Source organism: Erithacus rubecula, assembly GCF_903797595.1.
Source record: "Erithacus rubecula genome assembly, chromosome: 1".
In the NCBI taxonomy this organism is placed as follows: Eukaryota; Metazoa; Chordata; class Aves; order Passeriformes; family Muscicapidae; genus Erithacus; species Erithacus rubecula.
In genome coordinates, this window is record NC_136658.1 from 14,762,936 (window position 1) to 14,789,633 (window position 26,698).

A 26,698-nucleotide genomic window follows, 5' to 3' on the forward strand; every position below is an offset into this window, starting at 1 on the left:
GCCTGCCTCAGGTGTACGCTGCCAGCAGCCTCTGCCAGGTGGAACACAAAGTGGCCACTTGTCCCAGCCTGGCCCTACAAGAGACAGGCTCATTAGGGCCTGGCTGGCCAGATGCTGATTTTTGCAAAGACTTGAGGAATGTTGTAGTCTTTGTGGTGTGGGCATCTCAGAAGTTAATTCTAGGGAAGCAGACAAATGTGTAATGGTATGATGTGGTCTCATAAGGCTCATTCCTTAAGAAAGCAGCTAAAAAGATAGTAGTATAAAGAAGCATATGAGATGGCTAAACATCCCCAGATGGAATGAGGAAAATTAATTGTGGCAACATTGAACCTTGATACTCATCTGTACTATGCACTTATTATCTTTCACAACAAACAGAAATATAAGAGTGAAAGGGTGAGATTCTGTAGCACTGGACTCCAGGTCGGGGTTTCTCTGGGAGCCTTACAGGTACCAGAACCCCAGCTCCTGGCCATAAATTAACCTAGAAACAAAGGAACCAAGGAAGGAAATTATATATTATATTGCAAAGGAAGAGAGCTGAAAAAGCAGGCATCTGCTCAGGAAGCTTAGTGGACATGGTGGCTGGGAAGTCTTCAGACAAAAATACTGGCCTAAGTGGGGTCCATCACATTTTTCTGACATAGAAGCTCCCCTCTGTGTTTGCAGCACATGTGGGCATTGTGTGACCACAGAATCTGGCATGGTCCCAGAGCATATGACTTACTGCATGTTGCATGGGCCAGAGCATGTGCTCAGCAGTCACTTGGCCATGAGCACTGGCAGTCAGAAGGAACTGTTCCAACAAGACCTCTGGGATCCCACAGCTGTGGCCAGTGATGCCCACAGGAGGAGTGAAGCAGAGTGGGCTTTACCTGCTTAAGCAACAGGTTGTTGCTTAGGGGATGTTACAAAGCAAAGAGTGGCAGTGGGGTTGAAGTGCAGGAAAAGTTCTTGTAAAAGCAATATCTGTGCAGGGAGAGTCTGTACCTGAGGCTGGAGAGTGTTTCATGTATGTCATGGTGAATCATAGAATCACAGAATGGTTTGCACTGACCACTCCCTGCTCTCCCACCCTGTCTCCAGAGCAGAGGGGCTTCAGCCCTCAAAGCACTTCTGTGGCCTCCTCTGGACTCACTCGGGTAGTTCTAGGTCTTCTGTTGTTGGATCCCAGAGGTGGAGGAAGCACTGCAGTTGGGGTCTCACCTGAGTAGGGTAGAGGGGCAGAATCACCTGGAATAGCATTTTCTACAAAGATACCTGCTTCTTGTTTCTGCCTTGGAAAGCCTCCTTGCATAACATATATTAGCAGTGAATTGGAAGTACCAAAGCATCTTCTTGGTTGCCCTAAGTACAGGTAAAAGATGGGTGCAATTAAGTGAAGTTGGCATTAAAGAATATTTCCATCCTGAATAAATCATTGTAAACAGTAAGTCCACCTTATTTCTCCAGTTGTGCCCTGCTTAGCTCTCTGAGTTCCAATCCATGCCTCATTTCGCAGAGGCAACTGTGCTTTTTGTTCCAGATATATTTCTGTGTCTGTCTTGGAGTCACTGCCATCCCTGTGAATGGCCCTTTCTCTGCCTGGTGCCCACAGAGAGTTATTTGTTTGTAGCAAAATGTCTCAGCTTGAAAGAACTCACTTGGATCTCAGCAAAAAGGAAAAAAAAAAAAGCATTTAACAATCTGTGGGACTGTGTTTGTTTGGGTACAAATGGAAGGATTGTGTGAAATCAAAGTGAAAATTCAAAACTTAGCCAGAAAACGTGACGGTCACTCATCACTGTTCCATTCTTAGTCCAGCCCCACAGAAATCCTTCTGGATCCTGCTCAAGAGCCTACACTAAGAGCATTTCCAAGCAGAAATCCTGGTCTAGCAGAGCATGTCCCAGTGCTCAGATCCTGGAGACAGCAACCCACCAGTGGAAACCTCCATTTGGTGATGGTGTGAAAGATCCCACTGGAGCCCTGGTAGAATCCCAAGGCTGACTGATCTGAGTTCACAGTGTTCCTCAGATTAATCTCTGTCCACAATACCCACTTACCCTTTGCAGTCATGGTTAGGATGCAGATTTATGAGGATTATTTGCTAAATGCAATAAGCTTCAGCTTTCTGTCAGGTGGACTCTGAGCTGCTGGGCTGACAGCAGACCCTTCCCTGCCCTTTCAGCACGTTTTGGGTGCTGGAGTTGGATTTCCTGATGGGTGCACGATGGGAGGATTTCAGGGCATTGACTGGGGGCCGTCCCCTCCCCACGATTGCGTGCAATAACAAAGCAGGGGATCCTCTGCCTCCTGGTCAGCGTAATCTGGGATGAATACACGGCCAAGGGTCTTGGAGTGGAGATCGAACACCCTTCAGCCCTTTGTGAGGGTAATGCCCCCGTGCTGCCATTGACTTCGCACACAGGGTGGCTTCTGGCTGCTGACGTGGAACAGGCTCCCCTTGATCTCTCCCTACACCTGCCTTTTACTAACTCTCCATTTACTCTCCCTCTAACTTCCCTCGATGGTGCCCTGCCCTCAGGCCAAAGCCATTAACCGCCCAGCCCCTCTCTGCTCCAGCCACTTCCCTACCCCCCTGTTGTGTTTTAAGGGAAGCCCCCTGCACTTGCCCCTCACCCCACATCCCTAGCCTTTTGTGGCTCATTCAGTGACTCGCTTGACCCCTGCAGGACCTTATAGCCCTGTGGTCAGCATGTGTGTGCCCAGCAGACCGCGAGACGAAAGTGGCGGCTCTGTTGTCCTTTCGGGCAGTTGTTGGTGACATTTCACAGTCCCCTGACCTGAGGCGACACCATAAATATCAGTGTTTGGGGAAGGGGTGGGTAAGCACTCTATCCACAGGCTGCACCACTTGCTACTGCAGGCACAATTGATTCCAGGGACTTTGTGTTTGACTCCGAGGAAGGCAGGCAGGCAGGGTCACCAGCTCTCTTGTTTTAGAGGAAGCTTTTATTATGTCAGTATTTAAGTGAAATAGCCAGTATTAAAAGGTGCAGCTTTCTGGCAATGGCATAACCCTGCCATGGAGCATAGCCAGCCCCACCACCCTTCTACAAATGGTTCTGTTCCACAACCTGTTGCTGAAATGCAGGGAGCCAGAGATCAGACAGGCACAGATTTATGTGTCCAGAGGAAGTCAAGGAGATTGTTTGAGGGCTGGAGCCCCTCTGCTCTGGAGACAAGCTGGGAGAGCTGGGGTTGTTCACCCTGGAGAAAGGAGGGCTCCGGGGAGACCTCAGAGCACCTGCCAGTGCCTAAAGGGGTTCCAAGAGATCTGGAGAGACCCATGGAGTCACAGGACAAGTCAGGGCTCCCCACTGAGAGAGGACAGGGTGAGACTGAATATTGGGAAGAAATTCTTCCCTGTGAGGGTGGTTAGGCCCTAGCACAGGTTGCCCAGAGCGGCTGTGGCTGCCTCATCCCTGCATAGGTCTTGGAGCAACCAGATCTTGTGGAAGGTGTCCTTGCCCATGTCAGGGGAGTGGAATGAGGTTCAGCCCAAATAGTCTTGTGATTCTGTGATTCAAAGCTAGGGACAGCACTGCTGCTGCTCAGGGATTTGCCCTGTAGGTAAATGACCCTTCTCCCAGCATGAGAAACTGTTCCCCTTTGACAGCCTTGTTCTGGGAAGAGATGTCATAGCTGTGGTAACCTTTCAGTAAATTAAAGTTACACTGGACAGGACACAGAAGATGGTGCAGGAACTGTCTTAGGTTGGAGCTTACAAAATGCAAAATCAGAATATTGTGAGCACTTGTTTATGTATACACCTGAGAATCTAGACACCGGAAGAAGCGTAGAAGCAAGGTTTCCATGGTGTGTAGAAGCTCAGCTGTCATTCTTCTAGGATCTCAAAATTAATTTCCAAGTGCTTTTCCAAGGTGTGTTTGGTGTGTATGTATCCATGTAGCAAGGGGTAGTCTGAACTGTCATCTGCTGGCACATGAAAGTGTTTTCACATAGTTGTGTAGCAACGCACTACTCTGCTACTGCATGTAGGGGGGTAGAGGCTTGTATTTCCTATCCTTGCCTAAAAGTAGAGTAGTTCCTTCCTTCAGAGACTGACCCATGCCAGTTTGTGGGACCTCCCCTCTCTCTATCCCCACTGCAGAAACTGACACCTGCCCTCCTACCAAACCTGAGCAGACTCCATATGTCCCCTTCTCTCCAGTACTCTCCTCACCCCTGACTGCCCCGCTTTCTATTTCCCATCTTCAGAGATCATCCCCTCTGCTCCCAGCTCCACCTAGAGCCTGCACACAGGCTGACCAGACTGTCACTGCATTGGAAATGCAGTGCATCCTCAGTGGAATCACAGGATCACTAAATGGTTTGCATTGGAAGGGACCTTTAAGCTCTTCTCATTCCACCCTGCTGCTGTGGGCAGGTACACCTTCCACTAATTCAGGTTGCTCCAACCCCATCTAACCTGCCCTTGAACATTTCCAGGGATGGAGCAGCTACGGCTTCTCTGGGCAACTGTTCCAGGGCCTCACCAATCACATAGGGAAGAATTTCTTCCCAATCTATCCCAATTTCTACCCAATCTAACCCTGCTCTCTGTCAATGGGAAGCCATTCCCCCTGTCCTGTCATTCCTTGCCCTTGTCCAAAGGTCCTCTTCAGCAATCTTAGAGTCTCTCATCTCTAATTAGATGTGAAAGAGAGAGAGGAAGAAATGAACATACATTTGTGAAAACATTTTAGCTGAAGCTGCAATAACCTGGTCTGCTGAACTCGATTTGCTGGTAAATTTAGACCAGTGCATTTGTTTGTAACGTTGTGCACTCCTCTCCACAGTCCAGTGTAATTGCAGATCTTGTGAGTAGGGTGAGTGATGGGTAAACAGATTATGGAGCTGGCATTGCAAGGGATGGGCTTTGGACATCAGAAAGCAAAAGTGCTTATGATATTCTCTGGAAAAATCAGGTTCTAATTAATTGGGTTTTTCTAACCTAATTAATTTATTATTAACTACTGCATAATATGTCTTGGAGTGTTTTCTGTTGCATCCCAGATTCAAAGGGTCCATTCTTCCAGAGGGAGAGTAAAGGGTATCCCTAGGGAGCAGGCTCTCAGGTCCCTAGAAGCCAGTTCCAGAGAGGAGATACCTTTGGTTTTAACACATACTGAAAAAGTAACATTTTGCTACAGTCAGCAGTTTCCAGAATAAACGAGCTCAGCGCAGAACTCCTCCTTCTCTACAATTCCCTGAAAGGAGGGTGGATCCAGGTGGGAGTCAGGCTCTTCTCCCAGGTAACAAGCAACAGGATGATAGAAAATTGCCCCAAATTGTGCCAGGGGAGGTTTAGGTTGGGTGTAGGGAAAAATTCTTCCCCAAAAAGATGGTTCAATCCTGGCACAGGCTGCCCAGGGCAGTGTTGGAGTCCCCATCCATGGAGGGATTTAAAAGCCTTGTGGGTGTGGCACTTGGGGTGAATGCTGAGGGAGTGGTTGACTTGATGGTCTGGTGGGGTTTTTCCAACCCAAAAATTTAATGAAACTGTTTGATGACTGTATAACAGGCTCTCTAAACACTGTGCAGAGTAGGGCTCTGCACAACCTGTGTGGCTTTCTCCCATGTCTCCTTTTGTGTAGCTGGGATAAGGTTTAGCTTGCAAGCAGGTCAGAGCATGGAAATGCAGCCACTGTGGATGCAGCTGTCCCCAGGAATGCTGGGCTCTTTTTGATGAGTCACATGCATAGTAGCTGTCCTGGGCGGTCTGTTGTGGAGGTTTGCTGCCCAGGCCAGCTGTCATGCCAGAGTGCCTGACATCCTCTCTCCCTCTCCATGCTCATATTTACAAGGGAATGTGATAAATTCCGTATTGATTCCTTCTGTTGCACTGTAAATTTTGCAAAAGATGATTAAATAGTGCAATAGCATCTGCGAGTGCCGAGGCTCAATATGTTCTGGGCCGGCGTATCGATCCTTCGTCTGACCGCAGCCAGTTCCACTCCCCACCATGCCAGACCAGTAATTAAAATCCTATGAAACTGGGATTTAGAAAACAATCATATCCCAGCATCGAGGCATCCAGCATCCCACGGTGGTGAGAGCAATAAGAGTCCAAAGTGCCAGCACATTTCGGTCTGTGTTGGAGCACTTAGGAGTAGGCTTCCCTTAGGGCAGGGGAGTAAATAGATCCCTCTTGAAGTGTTTCTGGGGAGAGACTTGACAGGGACAACATGTTTGCCATGATCTTAAGAGCTCTGCACACATGGGTATGTGGAGAAAGGGTGATGGATATATTGGAAGAGTATGATTCTGTAGTTTCTTCTCTCTTACCTTACAAAACAAGAGTCAGGTGGATTGTTTTCATATACAGTTGTCAAGTAGGCATAGACCAACTTACACTTGTTCCAATCAAGTGAGAATGAAACGTGCAAACAGTTATTCATTCATTCATTCATTCATTCATTCATTCATTCATTCATTCATTCATTCATTCTTTCCCTGTTTCTTCTATTGCCATAGAATCAGAGAACAGTTTTGAATTGGAATAGACCTTCAGGCTTATCTTGTTACAAACCCTCACCGTGGACAAGGACACCTCTCCATAGATCAGGTTGCTCCAAGTCCTGTCCAGCCTGGCCTTGATCTTTATCACTTATGGAAACTTACCCTCTCAGGCTGACTTCCAGCTTCTGATAAGGCTCAGAGATCCTAGCTTTCATTCCTAAAGAAGGGACTTCTTTTAAATCCTTCTTTGCTTGTGGGTTTTTTACATTTGATTTGCCCAACCAAATACTTCATTGGGTTTTCGTCATCCCCCCTGGGTTTAGAAGGATGATGGTGTTGTTTATTCCTAAACTCCTAACTCTTCTTATGATAAGGACTTTAATAAATATCATGGGTTTCTTTAGTCTTTACATCCATGTTTCTGACAGTTACCTGCTGGTGGGCTGCTGCTTTGTATTCTAGCAAGATCCACCCTAGCAAGATTTTCCCCTTGTGGTATAAAGCTCCTTGGCCATGGATTCTTTGCTGGATTTTCTGGTGAGGAAGTTTGGCATGAACATGTGTCCCATTGCAGTGTGGTGCTTAGGAGCTGAGATTTGGAGAAAACCTTTTGCACCTTTAATTAAGGCTTGCACTTTGTCTTGGGAGCTTTCTGACTGCCAGAGCTCTTAGTCTGTGGTTTTCACCAGTTTAACAGTTTATTGGTGTTGTGCTCTTTACCCTTGCAGTCCCTGGGCTAGTTTTCAGTGTGTTGCAGTGCCCTTCAGTCTCTCAGAGGGGTGACCCTCGTGCTGTATTTTCCCTGTTCGGTCAGGGCATTTCATTCTGTACAAATCCTGTGTCACTGGTTCATACTGTCATACTGGCTTATTGCCTTTCTTACCTTCTTTTTGTTTCCAGTCTTTAATACCTGGCCTCACCGCTCCACCAGTGGGGCTCAGTCTTTACCTGCACTCCAGTTTACATGCTGCTTTGACCAGTCTCCTCCTTTGCCTCTGTTCCAGCTTGCACATTTTGGTCCTGAATATTATACATAACTGTTGTGTCTGTCCAAGTACATAAAGATTTGTGTTCAGTCTGGTTTACAAGGTCTGGGAGCACTGGTTAAGATGCACCTCCAAAAGGACCTCTCCTTGCTGGTTGTTACCTACCCTTGTCAACATCTGACCTCTATCTCAGAGTTCTGGGTATCTACTTTTCCCTCTAAATTCTACTCCAGAACTGTCTAATTTTTAGTTAAGTTAAAATCCTTCCTTCACAGAATCACATAATGATTTGGATTGGAAGAGACCTTAAACTCATCCAGTTCCAACTCCCTGCTATGGGTGGGAACACCTTCCACTAGAACACATTGCTTTAAGCCCCATTCAACCTGACTGGACCAATTTAGGTTGGAAAGGCTTCTTGGGCTTTGAGAGTGGGGCTACTGGACCAATGGAGCACAGATACTGTTGTCTTGAGCTCTGTGAGGGCTGCTGCCAACCCAGGGCTGTGCATTAGGAAGTACTTGATGTGGTGGAACTGGAGCTGGTGCAGATGCAATGTGTGTGCCCAGGTGAACAATAAGACCAAGGGAATCTTGGCCTGTGTCACCAGTAATGTGGCCAGCAGGACCAGGATAGTGACTGATCCCTGTGCCAGGCACTGGTGAGGTTGCACTTCAAATGTTGGGGTCGGTTTTGTGCCCCTCATGGGAAAAAAGGAGGTTTGAGAGGACCTTCTCACTCTCTTCTATTACTCAAAAGGAGGTTGTAGCCAGGTTCTCCCAGGCAACAAGTGACAGGACAAGAAGAAACAGCCTCAATTGCACCAGGGGAAGTTTGGATTGATTAGAGAAAATTACTTCCCTGAAAGTGTTGTCCAGCCCTGGCACAGGCTGCCCAGGGCAGTGGTGGGTCCCCATCCCTGAAGGGGGTGGCCTTGTAGTTGTGGCACTTGGGAACATGGGTTGGTGGTGGCTTTCCCTGACTTTCCTGACTGAAGCAATGCTGTCTTCTGTGCCAGAGACTTGCTCAAGCACTTGTTTGCCACTTCCACCATATCATACCTCTGGACACCAAAGAATGAAGATAGAAGACACTGAATATTTTGGCATCTTGTCTTTTTGTAACACAGGACACCACAGGCCACAGCTACTGCCTAGCTCATCTGCAGGCAGGACATTTGGAATAGCATCAGGACAGGGACTGCCTCATGCTGGTTCTCTGTCCCCACACTCACACTCTCTGATTGTCCATATGAGGCTCCAATGCCACTGTGTGCCCTGCCCTGCCTGTTAGAAGTGTGAACCTTTTTCTGGCTGCAGCAGGCTCAGATCTGCTGCTCTTCTGCCCTGACAGGGTGGAGTAACAAGAGGAGGGTCTTGGGGCTGCTGAAGACACAGGGAGCATTACTGGGATGTTCCTCCAGGTTCTGTCCGTGCCCTCTGGCATTTTCCTTTTCCTCCTGCCATCTCTCCCTCCTCTTGCCATCCCCATTCCTATCCTGACAGCAGTGGGGGACCTAAGTACCAGTATCCGCTGCGTCGCCAGCTCTATTGACAGTTATCCAGAAACTGAAGGAATTCAAGACAAATTGTTTAGAGGATGGAGTTAATAAAATTTGAAAAATTGAGGCCTGTCACTCCACTAAACTTTTTTCGATCCCACTGACAGAAACATATTTCCCCAATGAGTGACCTTCTGCAGCTGCTGCAACGCCACAATGCTGGGCGGGTGCAGGGAGAGAACCCCCACGCTATTTATCAAATATTATCAGCCGGGGCCTTCTAATATGAGCATGGAGGGCGGGAGGAGGCGACGGGCTCATACAGCCCGAGGTGCTGCCCAGGTGTCCATCTCCAGCTACAGACAGCGAGTGGGAGGTGACAAATTGCCTTCTATTAAGTCGTGGAAGGTTGATGTCCCCTTGGATACTGCTGCAGCCTGTGGCACAGGGTGGGAGAGGGCAGGAGAGGAGGTGGGGATGTGGAGTGGGGTCAGCCAGGGCACCGACAGACCAGTGGCCACTTTTACCTTCTATTAGCAAGCCAAGTGATACCGTTATTTATGGCAGCATAATATTTTATTGCTGCCGGTACTCGAGGTTGGAATCGACCAGTTGTAGGAGTCGGGTTCTATCAATTATTGCAGCAATTAGTCAAGTCGTCAAAGCCATTAACAGGGGGATTAGGCCAATATTGGAGAGCCATTATTGATAGATCCAGGGCAAAGCCAAACAAACCCTCCATCAGAAATGAGAGCAGGCCTAGCCTCGAGGATGTCATCATTTGGAGAAGTCAGGAACATGCCCCACTGCTCACTGCACAGACCCTGGTGGGTTTTGGCAGGAGGGGGGATCATGGGAGCACTGTCTCTTTAACGTATATAGAGCAGCCAGCCCCCGCAGTGTGTAATCTCACCTGTCTTGATCATATTCTTTATTTGCCAAGACAAGGCTTGCCGTAGAAATTAGTCCATGTCGAATGTTTATGGAGCACATTTTTCATTCTGTAAGCAAATATAGTTCCCTGATGCCAATGCCTAGGAATGGCTAATCTCTCCGGCTCCGCTCCCACAGACTCCCCTTACTTCATTTATCTATTCTGATTGCTGCTCGCCCCTGCTGAGCACTCCTGGTGCTTTGCGCTGTCTCATGGCACAGGAGCAGCTCCGTCTGCCTCTGCCAAGGTACTTGTCTCACTCCCATGTTTCCAGCAGGATCACAGAATGATTCTGGTTGGAAGGGACACTAGCAGAGTCATCTGGACCAGCTGCCCTACACAGGCAGGAGCACATTGCACAAAACTGCAGTGGAAAGATGGAGATAGGAGACATCCCGGACCTGTGGAGCACAGTTATGGGCTCTTCCTCCACCAGGCTGCTTTTCAAGGCTTGGTAACTGGTGGGATTGTCAGTTTCAGCATCAGTTTGGATCATTTGGGATCAATTTGAAGATTCACTCTCAGAAACTCTTGCGGTTAGGAGCTGCTGTGGGGTCATGGAGTGCACCAGTGTCAGTGACAAGTCTCTGCCTTTAGAGACAGCTTCTGAGATACTGAGAGTCAGAGATGAATCCTGAGACCTTGTTTGCCCCCTGTCTCCCAATATCACCAAGTTTTCCTCCATATACTTCCCATTGCTGCAACTGGACCAGTTTGACATGGAATGCTCTTCTTCAGTTCCATGTATCTAGGAGGCAGAGGTCTCCCTGTGTGTGTGTTTCAGTGGGGTACCCATCTGACTCAATCCAGCTCAGTCTTTGGGATTAGTTTGGTTTTTTTTTTAAATTATACTCCTAGGAAGGGTTTGATTTTCCCCTAGAAGTGCTCCAGTGACTCAGTGGAGCAGCTGGTCCACAGGCAACAGCCAGCTCCAACTTCAGCTCCAGCTTCAGCTCCAGCTGGCACAGGCAGCATTTCCAAGTAAAGCTGTAATGGTCCCATGTGGCTCCCACTGGACTGAGAGTAGGTGCTTTTGTGAGACTCTCTTTCCTTTTGGTGATGATGTGCTCTCATTCTCCTCAGCAGCTCTTCACTGACAAGCTAGCTGTTACCAGTGACAATCCCTTTTCTCCCTCCCTGGAGATCTGCACAACCACTGGTTGTCCATTCTCTCTTTCTGATCCAGACACCCTCCAGAGCAAAGACAGGTTGTGCTTCCTGCTGCTTCTGCCACAAGACTGAACTCTGAGCTCCTGATCTTACTCATTTCTTGTACTGTCAGGTGCCAACCCCCTGCAGAAGAACGAAATGGGACACACACCCCTGGATTATGCCCGTGAAGGGGAGGTCATGAACCTTCTGAGAGCAGCAGAGGCAAAGGTGAGACTGAGATTCTGGCCAGTTTGGGTTTCCTTTCCTACTACAAGAACAATTTTAAAGAAGATGTGTGGATGTGGCATGTGGGGACATGGGTTAGTGGTGGCCTCAAAAGTGCTGGGTGAGCAGTTGGACTCAATAATCTGAAAGCTCTTTTCCAACCCAAATCATTCTATGATTCTGTGATTTTAGGGTGCAAGCAATGGAAGACCATCTTAGCACCCCTACAGCTCTATCCATTTCCAAAAGAAGTCTGTAAAAATTAACAATGTGATGCATAAAGAAAAACACCTGTTCCTGTAGTATTTTACCTGTGGCTGTGCCCACCCCTTCCAAGTTACCATTTCTTACTCAGCAGTGACCTGCCCAGGACCAGTAATGCTGCTCTGTAACCCCTGGATGCAGGAAAATCTAGAGCCTGTTTTTACTGTATTTTCTGAATTTCTCTGTCATACAAGCAGGGCTGAGAATCCAGAGTCCCACTACAGCCTGGGATCCAGGTGTTCATGTGCCCCAAGTCTAAGGCAATGGTGGTATCTCATCCCTTCAGCTTCCATGTCCTATTTGATTTAAAGAAGGAAAAGAACACATTTGCCATTGTGGTTCCAATAAAAATGCTGGGAATCAGTACATTTGCAGAGCAGTGGGCTATGAGCCAGTGAGGGACTTGCAGCTAAATCTCTGGGATTTAAAATTCCTGGGAGAGGCCTTGTTTTGTAAATTATTAATGGGTAGGAGAGGCCATCACAGCAGTGACAAGTGATGCTTCATCCCTGGAAGTGTTCAGGGCCAGATTGGATGGGATTTGGAGCAACCTGGTCTGATGGAAGGTGTCTCTGCCCATGGGAGGGGTTAGAACTGAGTGAGCTTTAAGATCACTTTCAGCCCAAACCCTTCTGTGATGCCTTATGAGCATCATCCCTCTGAGCAGGACAGTTCAGCAATGCCAGGGGTCTCCCTGCATCCCAGACAAGAGGCATTCCCTTGCCAGCACTGCAAGAGCAGGAGCTGAGGCACAAGGAGTGGAGGTTTGTTTCTGGTTGCAAAGTTTGTCTGACGTTGTGTACTTCAATGTTTGTTCCATGGGTTTGGAATTTAAACTTGCACACTATAAACCTGAGGTTAAGAACTTACCCACAAGGGAAGGATGAAGGTAATTAAAACTGTGTTAATTACTGCATTTAGGAGGTATTACCATGAAATAAACCTGCCAGGTGTCAACTGCTGCACTGTGCTCATCTCTGAAAGTCATCGCTCAGGCAGGACTTCAAAACCACATTCCCCAGTGCTAAACCTCTGTCCTAAGTAGGGACAGAGTGATCTTTCCTCTGGGGCTCTCCATACTCCTTCCTGGAAATGAATTGCTGCCATGGCTATCCTCTGTGGCCCTGATGGCTGCTTTTGTAGCCAGTAGCACTATGTGGTCACTTTGGCAACTCTGAGAGCAGGTTTTCATAAAACCATGAAGGAAGGAACCTTAAAACTCATGTCATTCCACCCCACTGCCATGGGCAGGAACTGCTTCCACCAGACCTGGTTGCTCCAAACCCTGTCCAACCTAGCCCTGAGCACTACCAGGCATGGAAAAGACACAGCTTCTATAGACAACCTGTGCCAGGCCCTCAACACCCTCCCAGCCAAGAACTTCTTCCCAATATCCCATCTAATTGTTCCCTCTGACAATGGGAAGCCATTTCCCCTTGTCCTGTCCCTCCACACCCTTGTTCATAGTCACTCTCCAGCTGTGTTGGAGCCCTTTAGGCTCTGGCAGGAGTTCTAAGGTCTCTCCAGAGCCTTCTCTTCTCTGGGTATACACCCCTAGCTCTCAGCCTGTCTCCAGAGTAGAGTTGATCCAGCCCTTGTAGTACCTCCATGTTCATCAGCTTCATTATCTATTATCCCTCCAGCATTACCCTCCCAAGCATGGCTGGATTTATAAGAAAACACTCAAAGGGAAGAGGTTCACGAGCACACCACCAGCAGAAGCAAACCTTGGCATAAAACTTGCAAAGAGTGACAGTGTCTTTCACCTTAGGAGAAAAAGAATTTGAAAGATTAAAGGAAAACAGAATATAAACTGATCAGCTCAGAAAATGTCAGGGACATGAGCTAAGCTGTGATAGCTTTCTGGAGGTCTGGAGACGAGTTCTTCCATAGGAAGGGCAAAATAGATCTTGAGGTAATTCTTGTGGGTTTAAAGAAAGGCTAAAATGAGCTTTCACTGCTCCAAACTCCACATAGAAGGTTGTGCCCAGATTAACCAACAGCCAGTTTTCAAATAACCAAAAGAGACATTTTTCTCATGATATATGCTTAGATCAGCAACATGAGGATGTTCAGGATGGAAAAAGAAGCACGTGAGTTACAGCTGGAGACTTGTTTTCTTGGAAGGGTCTATCAAAGGTGACTTACTGGGATTCAGTGGACACCAGATGCTGGTCAGGAGGTCTCACACTGCTGCTTCCAGAAGGGGATTAGGGAAGGGGTAACTGTATGCTCTTCCTGGCTGAAATATTACTTAAAAATCCTTCAGCAGACAGTGATGGAGACACATGGGTCTGACAGGGTGCAAAGAGGAGCTGAATGGCTAAAGACAAACTCGAAAGAGCCAAACTCAGTCCAGGGGCTGCTATCCCTCCAGTGACAGAGGGAAGACACCAGTTCAAAGAGCTGTTTCCTCCCTTCTAGTTGCAGGCACATAAGTGCCTATTTAAATTTCTTCAGACTGTTTAGCATTGGGAACCAACTCAAGATTCCTCAATACCAGGCAAGTATGGTCTAAGCTCGGGAAAAGCATACACAGAGTTCTGGTTTGTGTTTTTTTAAAAGAATAAAGGAAATCAAAATAAATTAAAAATACATATGAAAACTCCTTGTTATTCTGTCACAAGGATATGTAAATAAAATCTATGGGATATGCCTGTCCCGTAATAGTTCTTCCTATTCATTCTCTAGCAGTGATTAAAATGAGCAATAAATTCTCAAAGACTCTCTGTGGAATGCGGCTGCTGGGGAGGATGAAACCCCGAGAGCACCAGTTCCCCCCCAGCTGAATATTCATCACAGGCTGGCTTGGCAGTCTGGTGGTTTATATACAAGTACAATCATCTTCCTCAGGAACAGCTCCAGAGATATATTTCCTTTCTCTTCTCCAACTATTACTTAAGCATAAAAACCAAGGCAAGTTTCAAACTGTTCAAGGCAGGTTTCCTTATTGATGCTGGGCTCGAGAGAGCATTTACCCAGCAGATAATTCTACCCCTCCTGCTCTTAAAGAGTTCAGTTATTTTATTCACTACTTTTCTTCCTTAAAACAACGTGTGCTGCCAGCCCAGAAGCCCCCTGTGCCCTGGGCTGGTCCCACAGCGTGGGCAGCAGGTGAGGTGGAGATTCTGCCCCACCTACAGAGTTGCCTCTAGCCCTGGGGCTCCCAGTCAGGAAGATGTGGAGCTGCTGGAGTGAATCCAAAGGCAGCCACGGAGATTCTCCAAGGCTTTCATGGAGGCCTGCTCTGGAGACAGGCTGGGAGAGCTGGCAGTGTTCAGCCTGGAGAAGGGAAGGCTCCAGGGAGACCTTATAGCCCCTGCCAGTGCCTAAAGGGGCTCTAAAAGAGGTGGAGAGAGACTTTGGACAGAGACCTGGGGGGACAGGACTAGAGGGAATGGTTTCACACTGCCAGAGGGCAGGGTTTGATGTAATATTGGGAAGAAATTCTTCCCTATGAGGGTGGTGAGGCTCTGACACAGATTGTGCAGAGAAGCTGTGGCTGCCCCATCCCTGAAAGTGTTCAAGGCCAGGTTGAATGGAACTTGGAGCAACTGGTCTAGTGGAAAGTATCCCTACCCATGGCAAAGGGGTTGGAACGGGAAGGTCTATAAGGTTTCTTAAGATCACCCTTCTGTGACTCCATGACTGCCATGCCCACCCCAGTGACAGGCAGACAGCTATTATCCCCTACTGAAGCACAGACTGAGTCCTTCTCTTTTTAGAAATTAAGATTTCTGATTCTTTTGGCCTTGTATCAGGAGAACCTCTTAATCCAGGTGAGTGCAGAAGTCCAGTTGCCTCCACCATAAGAGCAGAGCACTGCTCCATGCATTGCTTTCCAAGCAGGTAGCACCACAGTGCTCCACTTAAGTGTTGGTGCTGAGCCAGACAAGTGTCATCAGGATAATGGAAGAACAGCTGCCAGAGGGTGAAGACACAATCCCCACCAACACCCACTGCACACCACAAAGCAAGGAAGTGGGAACAGCTGGATGTGTATGGAGAGGGGATGAGAAAGGAGTGGAAGTTTGTGTCTTATGTGAAGTCCAGGATTAGTGGGGCTTTTTCTTGAAGGTTCTATCACAGATGAATCTAAAATATGTTTTTCTTGGTGGGTTTTCTTGTCACGATGTCCCCTTTACAGTGTGAGCTAAGGCAGATGCTCAGGATGCTTCAGGCCAGCTGCATGACCCAGCTAGGAGCTGTTAGCAGTTCAGGCCCACTGAGTAGCTGGCATGAGTGCAGGGCTCTCCAGAACAGATCCTGAGCAGAAAACAGTAGTGGGACAGCATGGAAAAAGCTCTAACACTGGTCTGTTACCCATAAAAGGGACTTTCTTCCTACCCAGTCTTGTACTGTGTCGGTTTTCCAAGGACGGAGGGAGAGAGCATTGCAGAGGCAGGTATCCCTTCCTTCTCTTCCTGCACAGCTTACCCATTCTCTATAAACCCCTGGGAATCATTGAGTGTCCTAAGATCACTGATCACATCCCCGCACCTTCCAAAAGGCCAGAGAAGGGGGAGAGAGAAAAGATTTGTCAGGATCCTATAGACAGACACAGACGTATGGTGAGGTTGTACCAGTACCAGGGAATCAGCACAGGCAGGATGTCTGTCCAGAGCTGCTCCACTGGGATCTGCAGGGAAGTTATTGCTCTCTGTGAGGATCAGGGCTGATGTCATCTCTGTTACATGTGAGACGGATAGCACTGGTCAAAATTGGATTGTTCGCTATTTATTATTTTTTAACTTCTGTCAGTATCACTGCTAGCCCAGGAGATGTCAGCAGCCTGGCTGGGGGTTTTCCACTCCAGCTCCAGCAGCTGGATCCTGCTGCAGCTTTGGCATCTACCTTCTGACTTTGTTAGAGGGTATTTCCCCTTAGTGAGGTGGGTTCAATGACAAGGAGTGTTCTGTGGGTGCAGTCACTCACTTGGCAAACCCCATGGACTCTTTGTGTCTTCATCTGAGTATGGCTTTGGGGGATGAATCTTCTCAAGGCAGTGGTCTCAGTGGGGAATGGCTGAGCTCAGCTTTGTGGCAGGAAGGGTGCTCAGGAGCACTTTCTAAAGATCTTAGAATCACAGGTTTTGGGTTGGAAGGGACTTTACAGCTCACCTAATTTCAACCCCCTACCATCAACAGGGACACCTTCCATTAGACCAGGTTGCTCTAACCTGGCCTTGAACACTTCCAGGCATGGGGCAGCTACAGCTGCTTTGGGCAACCTGTGCCAGGGCCTTAACACCCTCACAGGGAAGAATTTCTTCCCAATATCCCTTCTAACCCTACCCTCTGTCAATGGGAATCCATTCCCCATTGTCCTGTCACTCCATACCCTTGTTCAAATCCCTCTCCAGCTCTCTTTGATGTAAGGCACAGTGATACTCTGCCATCCCTGCTGGATCTGGTTGGAGTCTTTGAACAGGAAATGGCTAGAGGGTAGGAAGACAAATCCAAGTAGAACAGTCATGGCTTTATTTCCCAAAATAAACAGGTCCTCATTCCCACTCACCCAAACTTGCATCTCTGGCAGATGCGGAAATTTCCTCCTGCTAGGGCAGGTGCATCCAGACCAAACTGCACCTGCCCTGGGAATGCTCTGGCTCCATGTCAGAGAGATCCCCATACAGGGCACTGATATCTGTGTATGACCAATGCTCCGTAAAGCCTCTGATCCCTGTGTTTTCTTCCCTTCACAGTTCCAGGAGGAGCAGCGCAGGAGAGAGGTGGAGGAACGGCGGAGATTCCCACTGGAGCAGCGGCTAAGAGAGCACATCATTGGTCAGGAGAATGCCATAGCCACAGTGGGGGCAGGTAGGACCCTTCACATGCTGCTGACTGCCCTCCCACACCTGCTCCACAGGCAAGACAAGCTGCTCCCTCAAGCCTTGATCTGAGGCTGCCTCTGGGCAGGTCTGCAAGGTTGCTGGGGAATTCACAGTGGCTGTCCCATCCCTGAAAGTGTTTAAAGCCAGGTCGGATGGGGCTTGGAGCTATGTGGTCTAGTGGAAGATGTCCCTGTCCATGGCAGAGGGTTGGAATGAGATGAGCTTGGAGCTCCCTCCCTAGACAAACCGTTCTGTGATCCCATGAAATTATGGCTCCAGCAGTCTGGGCTGGGTTTGATTTGCCAGTCCAAAGCCTCTGAATCCTGTCTTACCCGTCTGTGCATCCCAGTTAATGCCTGAAAATGGTTGAGCAAAATACAAGCTGTTGAGGCCAGGGCAGAGCCACAAAGGAACATGCTATCAGAAACACAACTCCATTGCCTTTAGTTAACAAAGAGGAGCCCAGTGTGGGCTGGGAGCTGAGAAGGAGCTGGGAAGGAGCTGGGAAGGAGTCTGCACTCCTGCAAAAACAACAGCCACCCTGTGTTCAGAGAGCGGCTGTGCCTGGGGGCAGCAGCCCCGGCTAATTGGGGAGCTGTGATTAATGGGCAGTGCCTGTTCCTGACACAGGTGGCGTTTCTGCGCATTAACGTCCTTGCCTTTATGGAGGTTTTTCTTATTGAATTATAGGGAATGTGCTTGATACCCCTGCAGCCTCAGGATATTGGACCAAAAGGTAGTGGGAGACTCTCTGTCCCCTCCTCCCCCCCCTCTTCCCTTCTGCCCGGTTTTTCTTTTCATTTTCTTTTCTTTCTGTTCTCTGTCCAGAAGGATGAATTTTGAGGCAGGACTTTGTCTCTCAAGCACTTCATCTCTATCTTTGTTATTTATTTTGTGCCCAGCTGGTTTTCCTGCTGCTTTGTGGACCCTACATCCCTCCACTCTGCCCTCACCACTGCCATTTGCTGGTGAGCAGACCTGCCACACGCCACATCTTCAGATCCACCGAGCCTGGCTGATATGTTTAATTTATAACTGGTGTCTTAATTGAATAATTGGATTTAATCCGTCACTCGGTGCATGATCCAAACAGTCTCCAGAGGGGCTTAGCCAGGAATACAAAGGGAACGTGTGATCTAGGGTTAGAATCACAAAGTCTGAAGCGATGGGGATAGAATGGAATCACAGAATTATGGAATCATTTAGAAAAACCCTCTAAGATCACCAAGTCCAGCTGTTATCTCAGCAACCCCCTGCAAGGGGATGGACTGGTGGGGAGCTCACTGCAGCCGCAGCCCTGACAGCATGGCATCACTGCTACAGAGAAAATCCTTCCCTGTTGCCTTCATAGGATACATCCAAGCCCTGCAGCACTCTTTCCTGCTATGTGGAGCAGGACTGGGAAAAGGTGGATGATGGCTAACTCATGATAACTGGGCATCTCCAAGCGTACAAGGTTTCTACCAGTGCCTGACTGGGTGATGGTGGGAGGCACCCCCATCAACGGTGTAGCTATTCAATTCATCTTAACAAAATCCCTATTAAATATTCCATCTCCTGACATCAGAAACAGGCAGGTCATTGCTGCCATCTCAGGAACTGCTGGGATTCTCTAGCTGGTACATACAAATGAGAAGCTAAAAGGCTTAGGGTTGTGTTTCCAGGCACTTCCATAAATGATAGGGCTCTGGATCTGGTTAGGGCTGCTTTGCCTTTTCACAGGAAGATGCAGAGGTAGAAGGGATCAGCAGCATCTCCTCTCTGAGGTTATAAGCTAAAGGAGACTTTTTCCCAAATATATATGTGTATTTGTTTTTTGGTCTAACATCCTAAATATTATGCCAGGTAAAGAATACTTTTTTTATATGGATATGCTGTGTTTGGCGGTCAGTGCTCATTTAGAAGTAGGGTGGTTCAAATCTACCACTTCCCCCTTTAAGGGGGAATAGACCTTGAGGGATGAAGCAATCTGTTCCACCTCTTCCTGAAGTTGAATGAGGAGTGAGGAAGGAAAAGTGTTGTTTATTTTTCAGGGAGTTTGAAGAAAGGGTAGTGCAGAAAAATCTATGTTTTAATGATAAAATTCCCAATTTTGAGCAGCTATGATGTTGAAATCAATCAGTGCTTCAAAACTGTAGGAAAATGGATGAGCAGGACTATCATCCTGCTGTAGTCCAAAGGAAACTGGGGTTATTTTGGACAATATAGGATCCTTTATGAGGGCTGGTTTTTGATGTGTGTTGCTGCCTGCAGGTCAGGTGAAACTTTGCAAGGATACAGCTTTGGTCTAATTTGGGGCTCCATAACCCGAGCCACCAGCAGCAGTGCTGGAAGGGAGCTTCTTTGGGAATGCTGCAGACCCTGGAACATCAATGCAGAACCTGGATGGAGGCCATGATCCCACGGTGGGTTTGGCCCCAGAGCCTTCACCCTGTGGTACCCCAAACCCAGGCAGGCCAAGGAGCCCCGCAGAATGAATTGATTTGATAAATGGACATTTATTACACTCACAAATTGGCTGAAACCAATTTCAGTCACATCAAGTGCTGATAACTGCTGGGGTATTGATTTGTGTAAAGTAATACAGTGAATTTATCAGTTCAATAGCGGGCTGAAGGGCCTCTTGGAGACACAGGGCTGCAGTCACACCGTTACAGATGGACAAAATAAAGCGAGAGCACGGCAGCAGTGCCAGGAACGGCTCCGCAGGAGAAGGACCCAGCGTCATCATCATCATCAGGTTCTCACTCTGGACACTGGGGCTGAATGTCGTGATGAGATTTCAGCACAGCAGTGTGACTTCCCTCCTGGTAGTTAGTTAGTTAGTTAGTTAGTTAGTTAGTTAGTTAGTTAGTTAGTTAGTTAGTTAGTTAGTTAGTTAGTTAGTTAGTTTTGCCAGGAGGAAGAAAGGGGGAAGCTTTCCCAGAGGCAGAGCATGGATTTCATGCTTGGGTGATAATGGAGAGGTGGTCAGCGTGGCCAGCAGCTGCTTTGGGAGTGCAAAATCCAAGGAGAAAAGTGCTTCTGTGGCTTTCCTGGCTAAGATTTTTGTCCTTGGTAACTGGCACTGATTATCTGCTCTGGGCTGGAATGGGGGTTTTGTTCCTACTGCTGAAGCTGAACATTGCACTGGACAGCTTGAGAGAGCCTCCTCCAGCCCCAGTGGTGGAACCTAGGGAGTGGTGTCCCTTCCCTGGGGATATCTAGATTTTTTAAGTTTTTCCAAACCTCAAGAGTGTGTGTTGGAATAGCTCATCATTTTAAGGCTGCTTGTGGGGAAGTGTTTATACGTTATCACTCTGTTGGTCTGACTAACCTGCTGACTAGTGACCACAGAACAGTTTGGCTTAGAAGAGATGTTAAAACTCATCTCATTCCAACCCCCCCCCCTGAAGTGGACAGGGACACCTTCCACTACACCAGGTTGCTCTAAGCCCAGTTTCAGCCTGGCCTTCCAGGCAAAACTTCTCTTGGCAACCTGTTCCAGTGCCTCACTAGCCTCATAGGGAAGAATTTCTTCCTAAGTACGATGCTCAGCAACTTCCAACAGAGATCACATGCTGAATCTCAAGCTCTAAATTCATGGTAGTTTTTTTAAGGGGTGCTTTATATCCCTGGAGTTGCTTTGAGTATTTATCCATAAACTCTGGCATCCTGCTGCAGAGGGGAAGGGAAGAAGGTGACACTTAACCTCACCATCTTTGGACCCTGAATGTGCTTGACCCTGTGCGTGGTCACTCCGTGCCCCAAAGCAGAAGTTTATTACTTTTATTACCATTATTATCTTAGCTGAGATGGCTGCAGGAATTGTCAGTGGTTGCGTTATTCCCCATCAATTTTTATGAAATTTCCCCACCCCAGGTGTTTGACCTCCTGTTCACTGCTGTAAAGGGTTGAGAAGGAACATGTGCAGCACTGGGAAGGGCACACAGTGGGATGCAGCACAGACCCTTTCTTGCACCTGCCTGCCAGTGGCAGAGTATTTTCTCCTCTTCATCTCCTGTGGTGGCTGTTTCCAGGGATGACATGGCCAGTGAGCAGCTGAAGGGCAGGACGGGATCCCCACCAGGCTTTGCCCAGGATTTTGAACAGAACCAGATTGCTGGCTGCAGCTGAGCTGCTCTGTTGTGCTGATATGCCCAGGCAGGGTGAGACAGAGCCAGGCACCAGCCAGTGCTGCATCTGGCCTTGTGCCCAAGCTAATTAAGCCTTGGCAGGAGTCAGGACTCATTAACATGGCCAGGGGGACAGGTAATACATCTGCCTGTGTCCGGGTATGGAATGGCAAGTTCTTACAGCCCTGGGGTCCAGCTCCCACAAAATTCACAATCCCAGAGCTCAGTCCCATTTCTGAAGGGGTTGAAACTTATGGTCTTTAGGGTCCCTTCCAACCCACACTCTTCTACAATTACATAATTCTACATGCCTTGGATTTAAGGTTAATTGGGGGTTTTTTTGGTATTTGGACAGCAATGCAAACCTTCATCTTGAGCTACCACTGCCTTTTGAGAAGCCCTTCTGGCTTTTCCTGCAGACTTTACAGGGATTAGGAATTCAGTCCCACTCTCTTCCTAAGTGGCTACAGTGGTTAATCACCTTCATTATTAAAACTGTTCTGCTTTATTTGTAGTTTGATCCTCTCACTCTAGCCCCTGGAGCACCTTAATTTTCTCTGTAGCTGAGCAAGTTCAGTGCCTTCTTGGGGAGATGCTTAATGACTGTGGTCAGGTCACTCCTCACACCCCTCATCATTAACCTCAGCTCATTGATCTGTTCTTGCAGTGAGGCTTTGCTCTTGTTTTCCTAATCCCCACTGGATCTGCTGGCTCCCATGCTACCTGGATGTCCTGGAATATAAGTATGGACTGTGAGGAGCTTGGTTTCATTGAGGTCTTACAGCTCCAAATTCCCATGAGACCCCTCAATGTATCTATACACTCCAGCTGCTGGAATACCTCACTCGAGCTGCTGCTGTTTAGCATCTTTGCATGTCCCTGCTGGCAGAGGCAGCATTTCCTTGTCAGGCTGTAGGCTGTGACATTCCGTGTCTTCTTATATGCAGAATGAAAATATTGTTTAAATATTTTTATATGGAAATCTTTTTATGTGCAAAATGGCACTATTTATTTCCCATGTCAGTTTGCTCTCCCCTGCAGGAAGAACTCTTGGCATGCCATGCCCAGGATGCCTTTTGTTAGGTGTCTTCTATTTACCATACCCCATCAAGAAAAGGGTTTTATGGACTGACTTTGAGATTGAATTTAAGAATTCCACAGTTTTTAAAACCACTCTTGTGCTCTCCTTCCAGCTCAGGGAAGAAAACAAACCCACAGCTCCCCACAGAGCCAGCCAGTGCCTCATTCAAGGGAGACACAGGACAGAGGCACAAGGACAGAGGCTGACACCCAGGATATGAGGGCAGGAAATGAGGGAGCTGTGTTTTCAGGGTGACAGTCACAAAGAGAAGTGGGTTTATTCTTTATTGGTGTTATTCCTGCTTTTGCTTTGGACACACTGAAAGGCAGCAGAGGCCAAGCTTTGCCATGCCTATGCGCAGCAGCATTCCAAGACCTTTAAGCCACAGCTCTCCCAGTGTTTTCCTTCTTCTCATCCCACCTCCAGTGCTGCTCTTTTCCCCTGCTACCTTCAAATTACTGTCAGTTACAATTTTGGGGCATCTTGCCATTTTCATGCCCTGCTTCCTAACATGCCACATTTTGGGTTCATTTTGCTGGATCCGGGAGTGCCATGCATCAGTCATGATACCTTGCTGGATCTGAGGGATCCTGAGGCTGTACAGTGCATGTTATCTCTTACAAAACTTCTTACAAGATTTTCAGGCTGGATTTTAGTGCTGTGGATAAAGCAGGAAGGCTGGGATGTCAATAATCTCTCACATTGAACTAGAAGCTGGTCTGATCCAGGAGAGCGATTTCTGTGATCCAGAGATCAGATCCAGCCAGCCAAGGATGAGATTTGATCTTCTGGCCTCAAAAGCAGTTTCTCCTCCTTCAAATAAGCCAAATGAAATGATGTTGCTGGTTTGGTAAGCATGCTCACAGAGACTGAGGCTGCTCTGGGGGGGCTGAAGAGCACCTTGGGGAGCCATGGACACCCATGGGGATAGGAGCCATCACTCACTCTGCACAGCAGATCCATATCTGTCCTGAGAAAGGAATGCGCTGGTCGAACTGGGATTTTGGGAGGGAATCAGAGCTCTTGCCTTTTGTAAAATTTTCCACTGGTATCTCACCCAGGATGCACTTGGATGCTGCTGTCCAGAGAGGCACTGAGATAATCACCACACTTTTCCCAGTCGTTGCACCAATTCAGAGCATTTGTGACCTTTATCCACCTCCCTCTTCCCATACCATGCCAGAAATAACCTATAAAGCTCTTCAAAACTGCTGTTTTTTCCTCACAGAAAGGTTGCACTTGGGAGCTGGTGAGGCAGTGTGCCTCTCCATCCCTCTGTCCATCCATCCATCCTTGTCCCCCCCCTCCACTGTCTCCCTGGCAACGCTGAGTGCACATCCTGGAAAACTTTATCCGAAATCTGCTCTGGGCAGCTTTCCAAATCCATGCTAACCTTATTAGGTGTCTCTGGGGCCTTGGCTGGCTAATCAAATTAGAGAGCACTAATGGCAGGGAGGACTGGGAGTGGGTAGAGAGCAGTAAAACATAGTGTATACTTAGTGATAATTACACTTGCTTTGTGGCATTGATTTATATGCTTCCCCCCCTCTTTTTTGTTTTCATTGTCTTCAAATGCAGCTATTCGGAGGAAGGAAAATGGCTGGTATGATGAGGAGCACCCGCTGGTGTTTCTTTTCTTGGGCTCATCTGGAATAGGTAACGTTTGGGTTGTGGTCAGGGGGACAGAGAGCCCTGAGGAGAGGGGGTGGAAGCTGTTGCAGGGTTGCAGGGTCTGAATAAAATCCCAGTTAAACACAGTGTCACCTTTCAGCGGGTCACCCGTCATCCAGCAGGGTGACCACAGCTGGACAGCAGCACACACAGCCACATCCAGCCTCACGCTGAGTTATCCCAGAGGACAAGCCCCCTCCAAGGCTCAAAAAGGGACAGTCTTCAGAGTAAAAGTATTACTTTAACAACTTTCTGGTGAAAATCCCTCTATTCCAGTGGGAATGGTGGGATAATAGTAGAAATTTGCTGCCTGCAAACTGAATCTCTGCTCGTCTTCTCCTGTGGGCACAGATTGCTTTGGAATGACAAGATTTTATTGACACCGATAAGATTTGTCCTCTAGCCCAATCAAATGCCACATGACAGCTGATCAGTTCATGAAATGGTCCAAATGACTTTTAGTTGTGCAAAAAACCCCAACAAAACAGCTTCAAAGTAACTGATCTGTGACATTTGGAACAACCTCAGGGCTTCTGCCTCCACTGCCTCCCAAAGGGCTCGGGAAGGTGCTGATGCTCCAGTGCCAGAGGGGTTAAAGGGGCACAGGTCCTGCCACAGAACAGTGCCAGGCCAAGCATTAACTCCAAATAAGTTGCTATAAAGCTGTATAAAACCAGGATAAAATATTTTTGATACTCCATTGCCCTGTTACAGCAGATGTGAAGACTCAGGGATGTAAACTGTGGGCTCTTTCACTCCCATGGCCTTCTATGGGGGCTTTCCTTTCCTTTCCTTTCCTTTCCTTTCCTTTCCTTTCCTTTCCTTTCCTTTCCTTTCCTTTCCTTTCCTTTCCTTTCCTTTCCTTTCCTTTCCTTTCCTTTCCTTTCCTTTCCTTTCCTTTCCTTTCCTTTCTTTCCTTTCCTTTCCTTTCCTTTCCTTTCCTTTCCTTTCCTTTCCTTTCCTTTCCTTTCCTTTCCTTTCCTTTCTTTCCTTTCCTTTCCTTTCCTTTCCTTTTCCTTTCCTTTCCTTTCCTTTCCTTTCCTTTCCTTTCCTTTCCTTTCCTTTCCTTTTTTCCTTCTTTTCTCTCTTTAGTAGGAAACAAAGTTTCTTGCATCCTTACACATCAGGAGCTCTGAACCAGCATCATCCAAAGTCTGCAAAGCTCAAACTGAAATCAAATACAAAACTTTGGGAGAGATTTATGATGTGGAGCAGAGCACACCTCATGAGTTCCCATATTTGGAGCCCTTTTTTTGGTGGTTTGCTGATCTGACCCACCAGATCTATTGTCTGTGGGCAGATGTACAATACTCCAGTAAGAATGTACTTTTAAACCTAATTTCCTTTTAAAAAGATGTGGGTTTTTTCCTTCAGAATAGTTATTTCTGTCCATGCTCATTTATTTTTCAGTGTACAAGTAAATCCCAAAGGGATCCATATGCAGTGCACTGCTGATGGGTGTGCAAAGGGCAAGTGTGAACCCCCAGAGCATCCATCCTCCAGAGGGGTGACAGGCTTCACCTCAGCTTTGCTGGCCACCCCAGGAGCCAAAATCAGCCCAATCATTCCCCTAATCAACCTGACAAAGCCAGCAGTGTCATGCTGGGGGGTAGCAGCAGGGAAGAGAAGTTCTCTGGCACCCACACTTCAATAAAACTGCCTCTTTAATGAAGTTTTTCCCCAGATGAGTGGGCTGGGAGAATAGAACATGGCCTGGCATGAGCTGGTGCATGTGTTCACCCTCATCAGGGTGGATTTGCTCCATTCCTGATTGTTCCTAATCCCAGAAATTTTTTACTACTATCTTACATAATGCAAATAAAAAACGCCCCATTTCCTTGAAATTCTTTATTTGGATATTACAAGGCATTGCATGAAGAACTTGGAATATTGAGGATAAATTTAGCAAAAATCTGATCTATCCAATATAACAAAATCTGATCTATCCACATTTTTTTGTGGAAAAAATCAAGAGCTTTGTTCCCATCATGTGAAAATCAATTAAAGCTGAAGGAGCCAATGCAGAGATGTTGCTATTCTAATGCATCTTTCACCTTGCCCAGGCAGGGAACCCCAGTGAGTGTGATCCTAGGGATAAAACAGCAATACCCACTTCTTAATACACATATTGGTTGCAGGAAGTTCCAGCCCTGGTGTTAGCAGAGCTGATGAACAGACAGAAGATGGACAGACCTGGTTTAATGCAAATTTTTTCTTTCTCTCTCCGGAACAGGTAAAACAGAGCTGGCCAAGCAAACGGCCAAGTATATCCATAAGGACATCAAAAAGGTAATGGCTCATGCCAGCTTTGTGCTGGCAGTAAAGGGGTGTGGGGAGGGTCATCAGGGGGTTCACTGTGGCTGTGCTGCCCTGACAAAGTATTTCTTCTGCACTGAGAGGGGCCTGTGAAGGTCATGGAGTCACAGACAGCTCTGGGTTGGAAGGGCCTTATAAGCTCATCCAGT

At 47.6% G+C, this 26,698-nt stretch overlaps 1 protein-coding gene across 1 annotated transcript in view; it reads left to right on the forward strand.

The window, feature by feature from the left end:
- The window catches only part of CLPB (ClpB family mitochondrial disaggregase), a 69,691-nt gene that overhangs the window by 32,635 nt on the left and 10,358 nt on the right, over positions 1-26,698 (forward strand). Inside the window, exons 6-9 of the mRNA XM_079299207.1 lie at positions 11,175-11,272; positions 17,238-17,352; positions 24,141-24,218; positions 26,467-26,522. Coding sequence (XP_079155333.1) covers positions 11,175-11,272; positions 17,238-17,352; positions 24,141-24,218; positions 26,467-26,522 — 347 coding nt within the window. The remainder of the gene's footprint in view (positions 1-11,174; positions 11,273-17,237; positions 17,353-24,140; positions 24,219-26,466; positions 26,523-26,698) is intronic.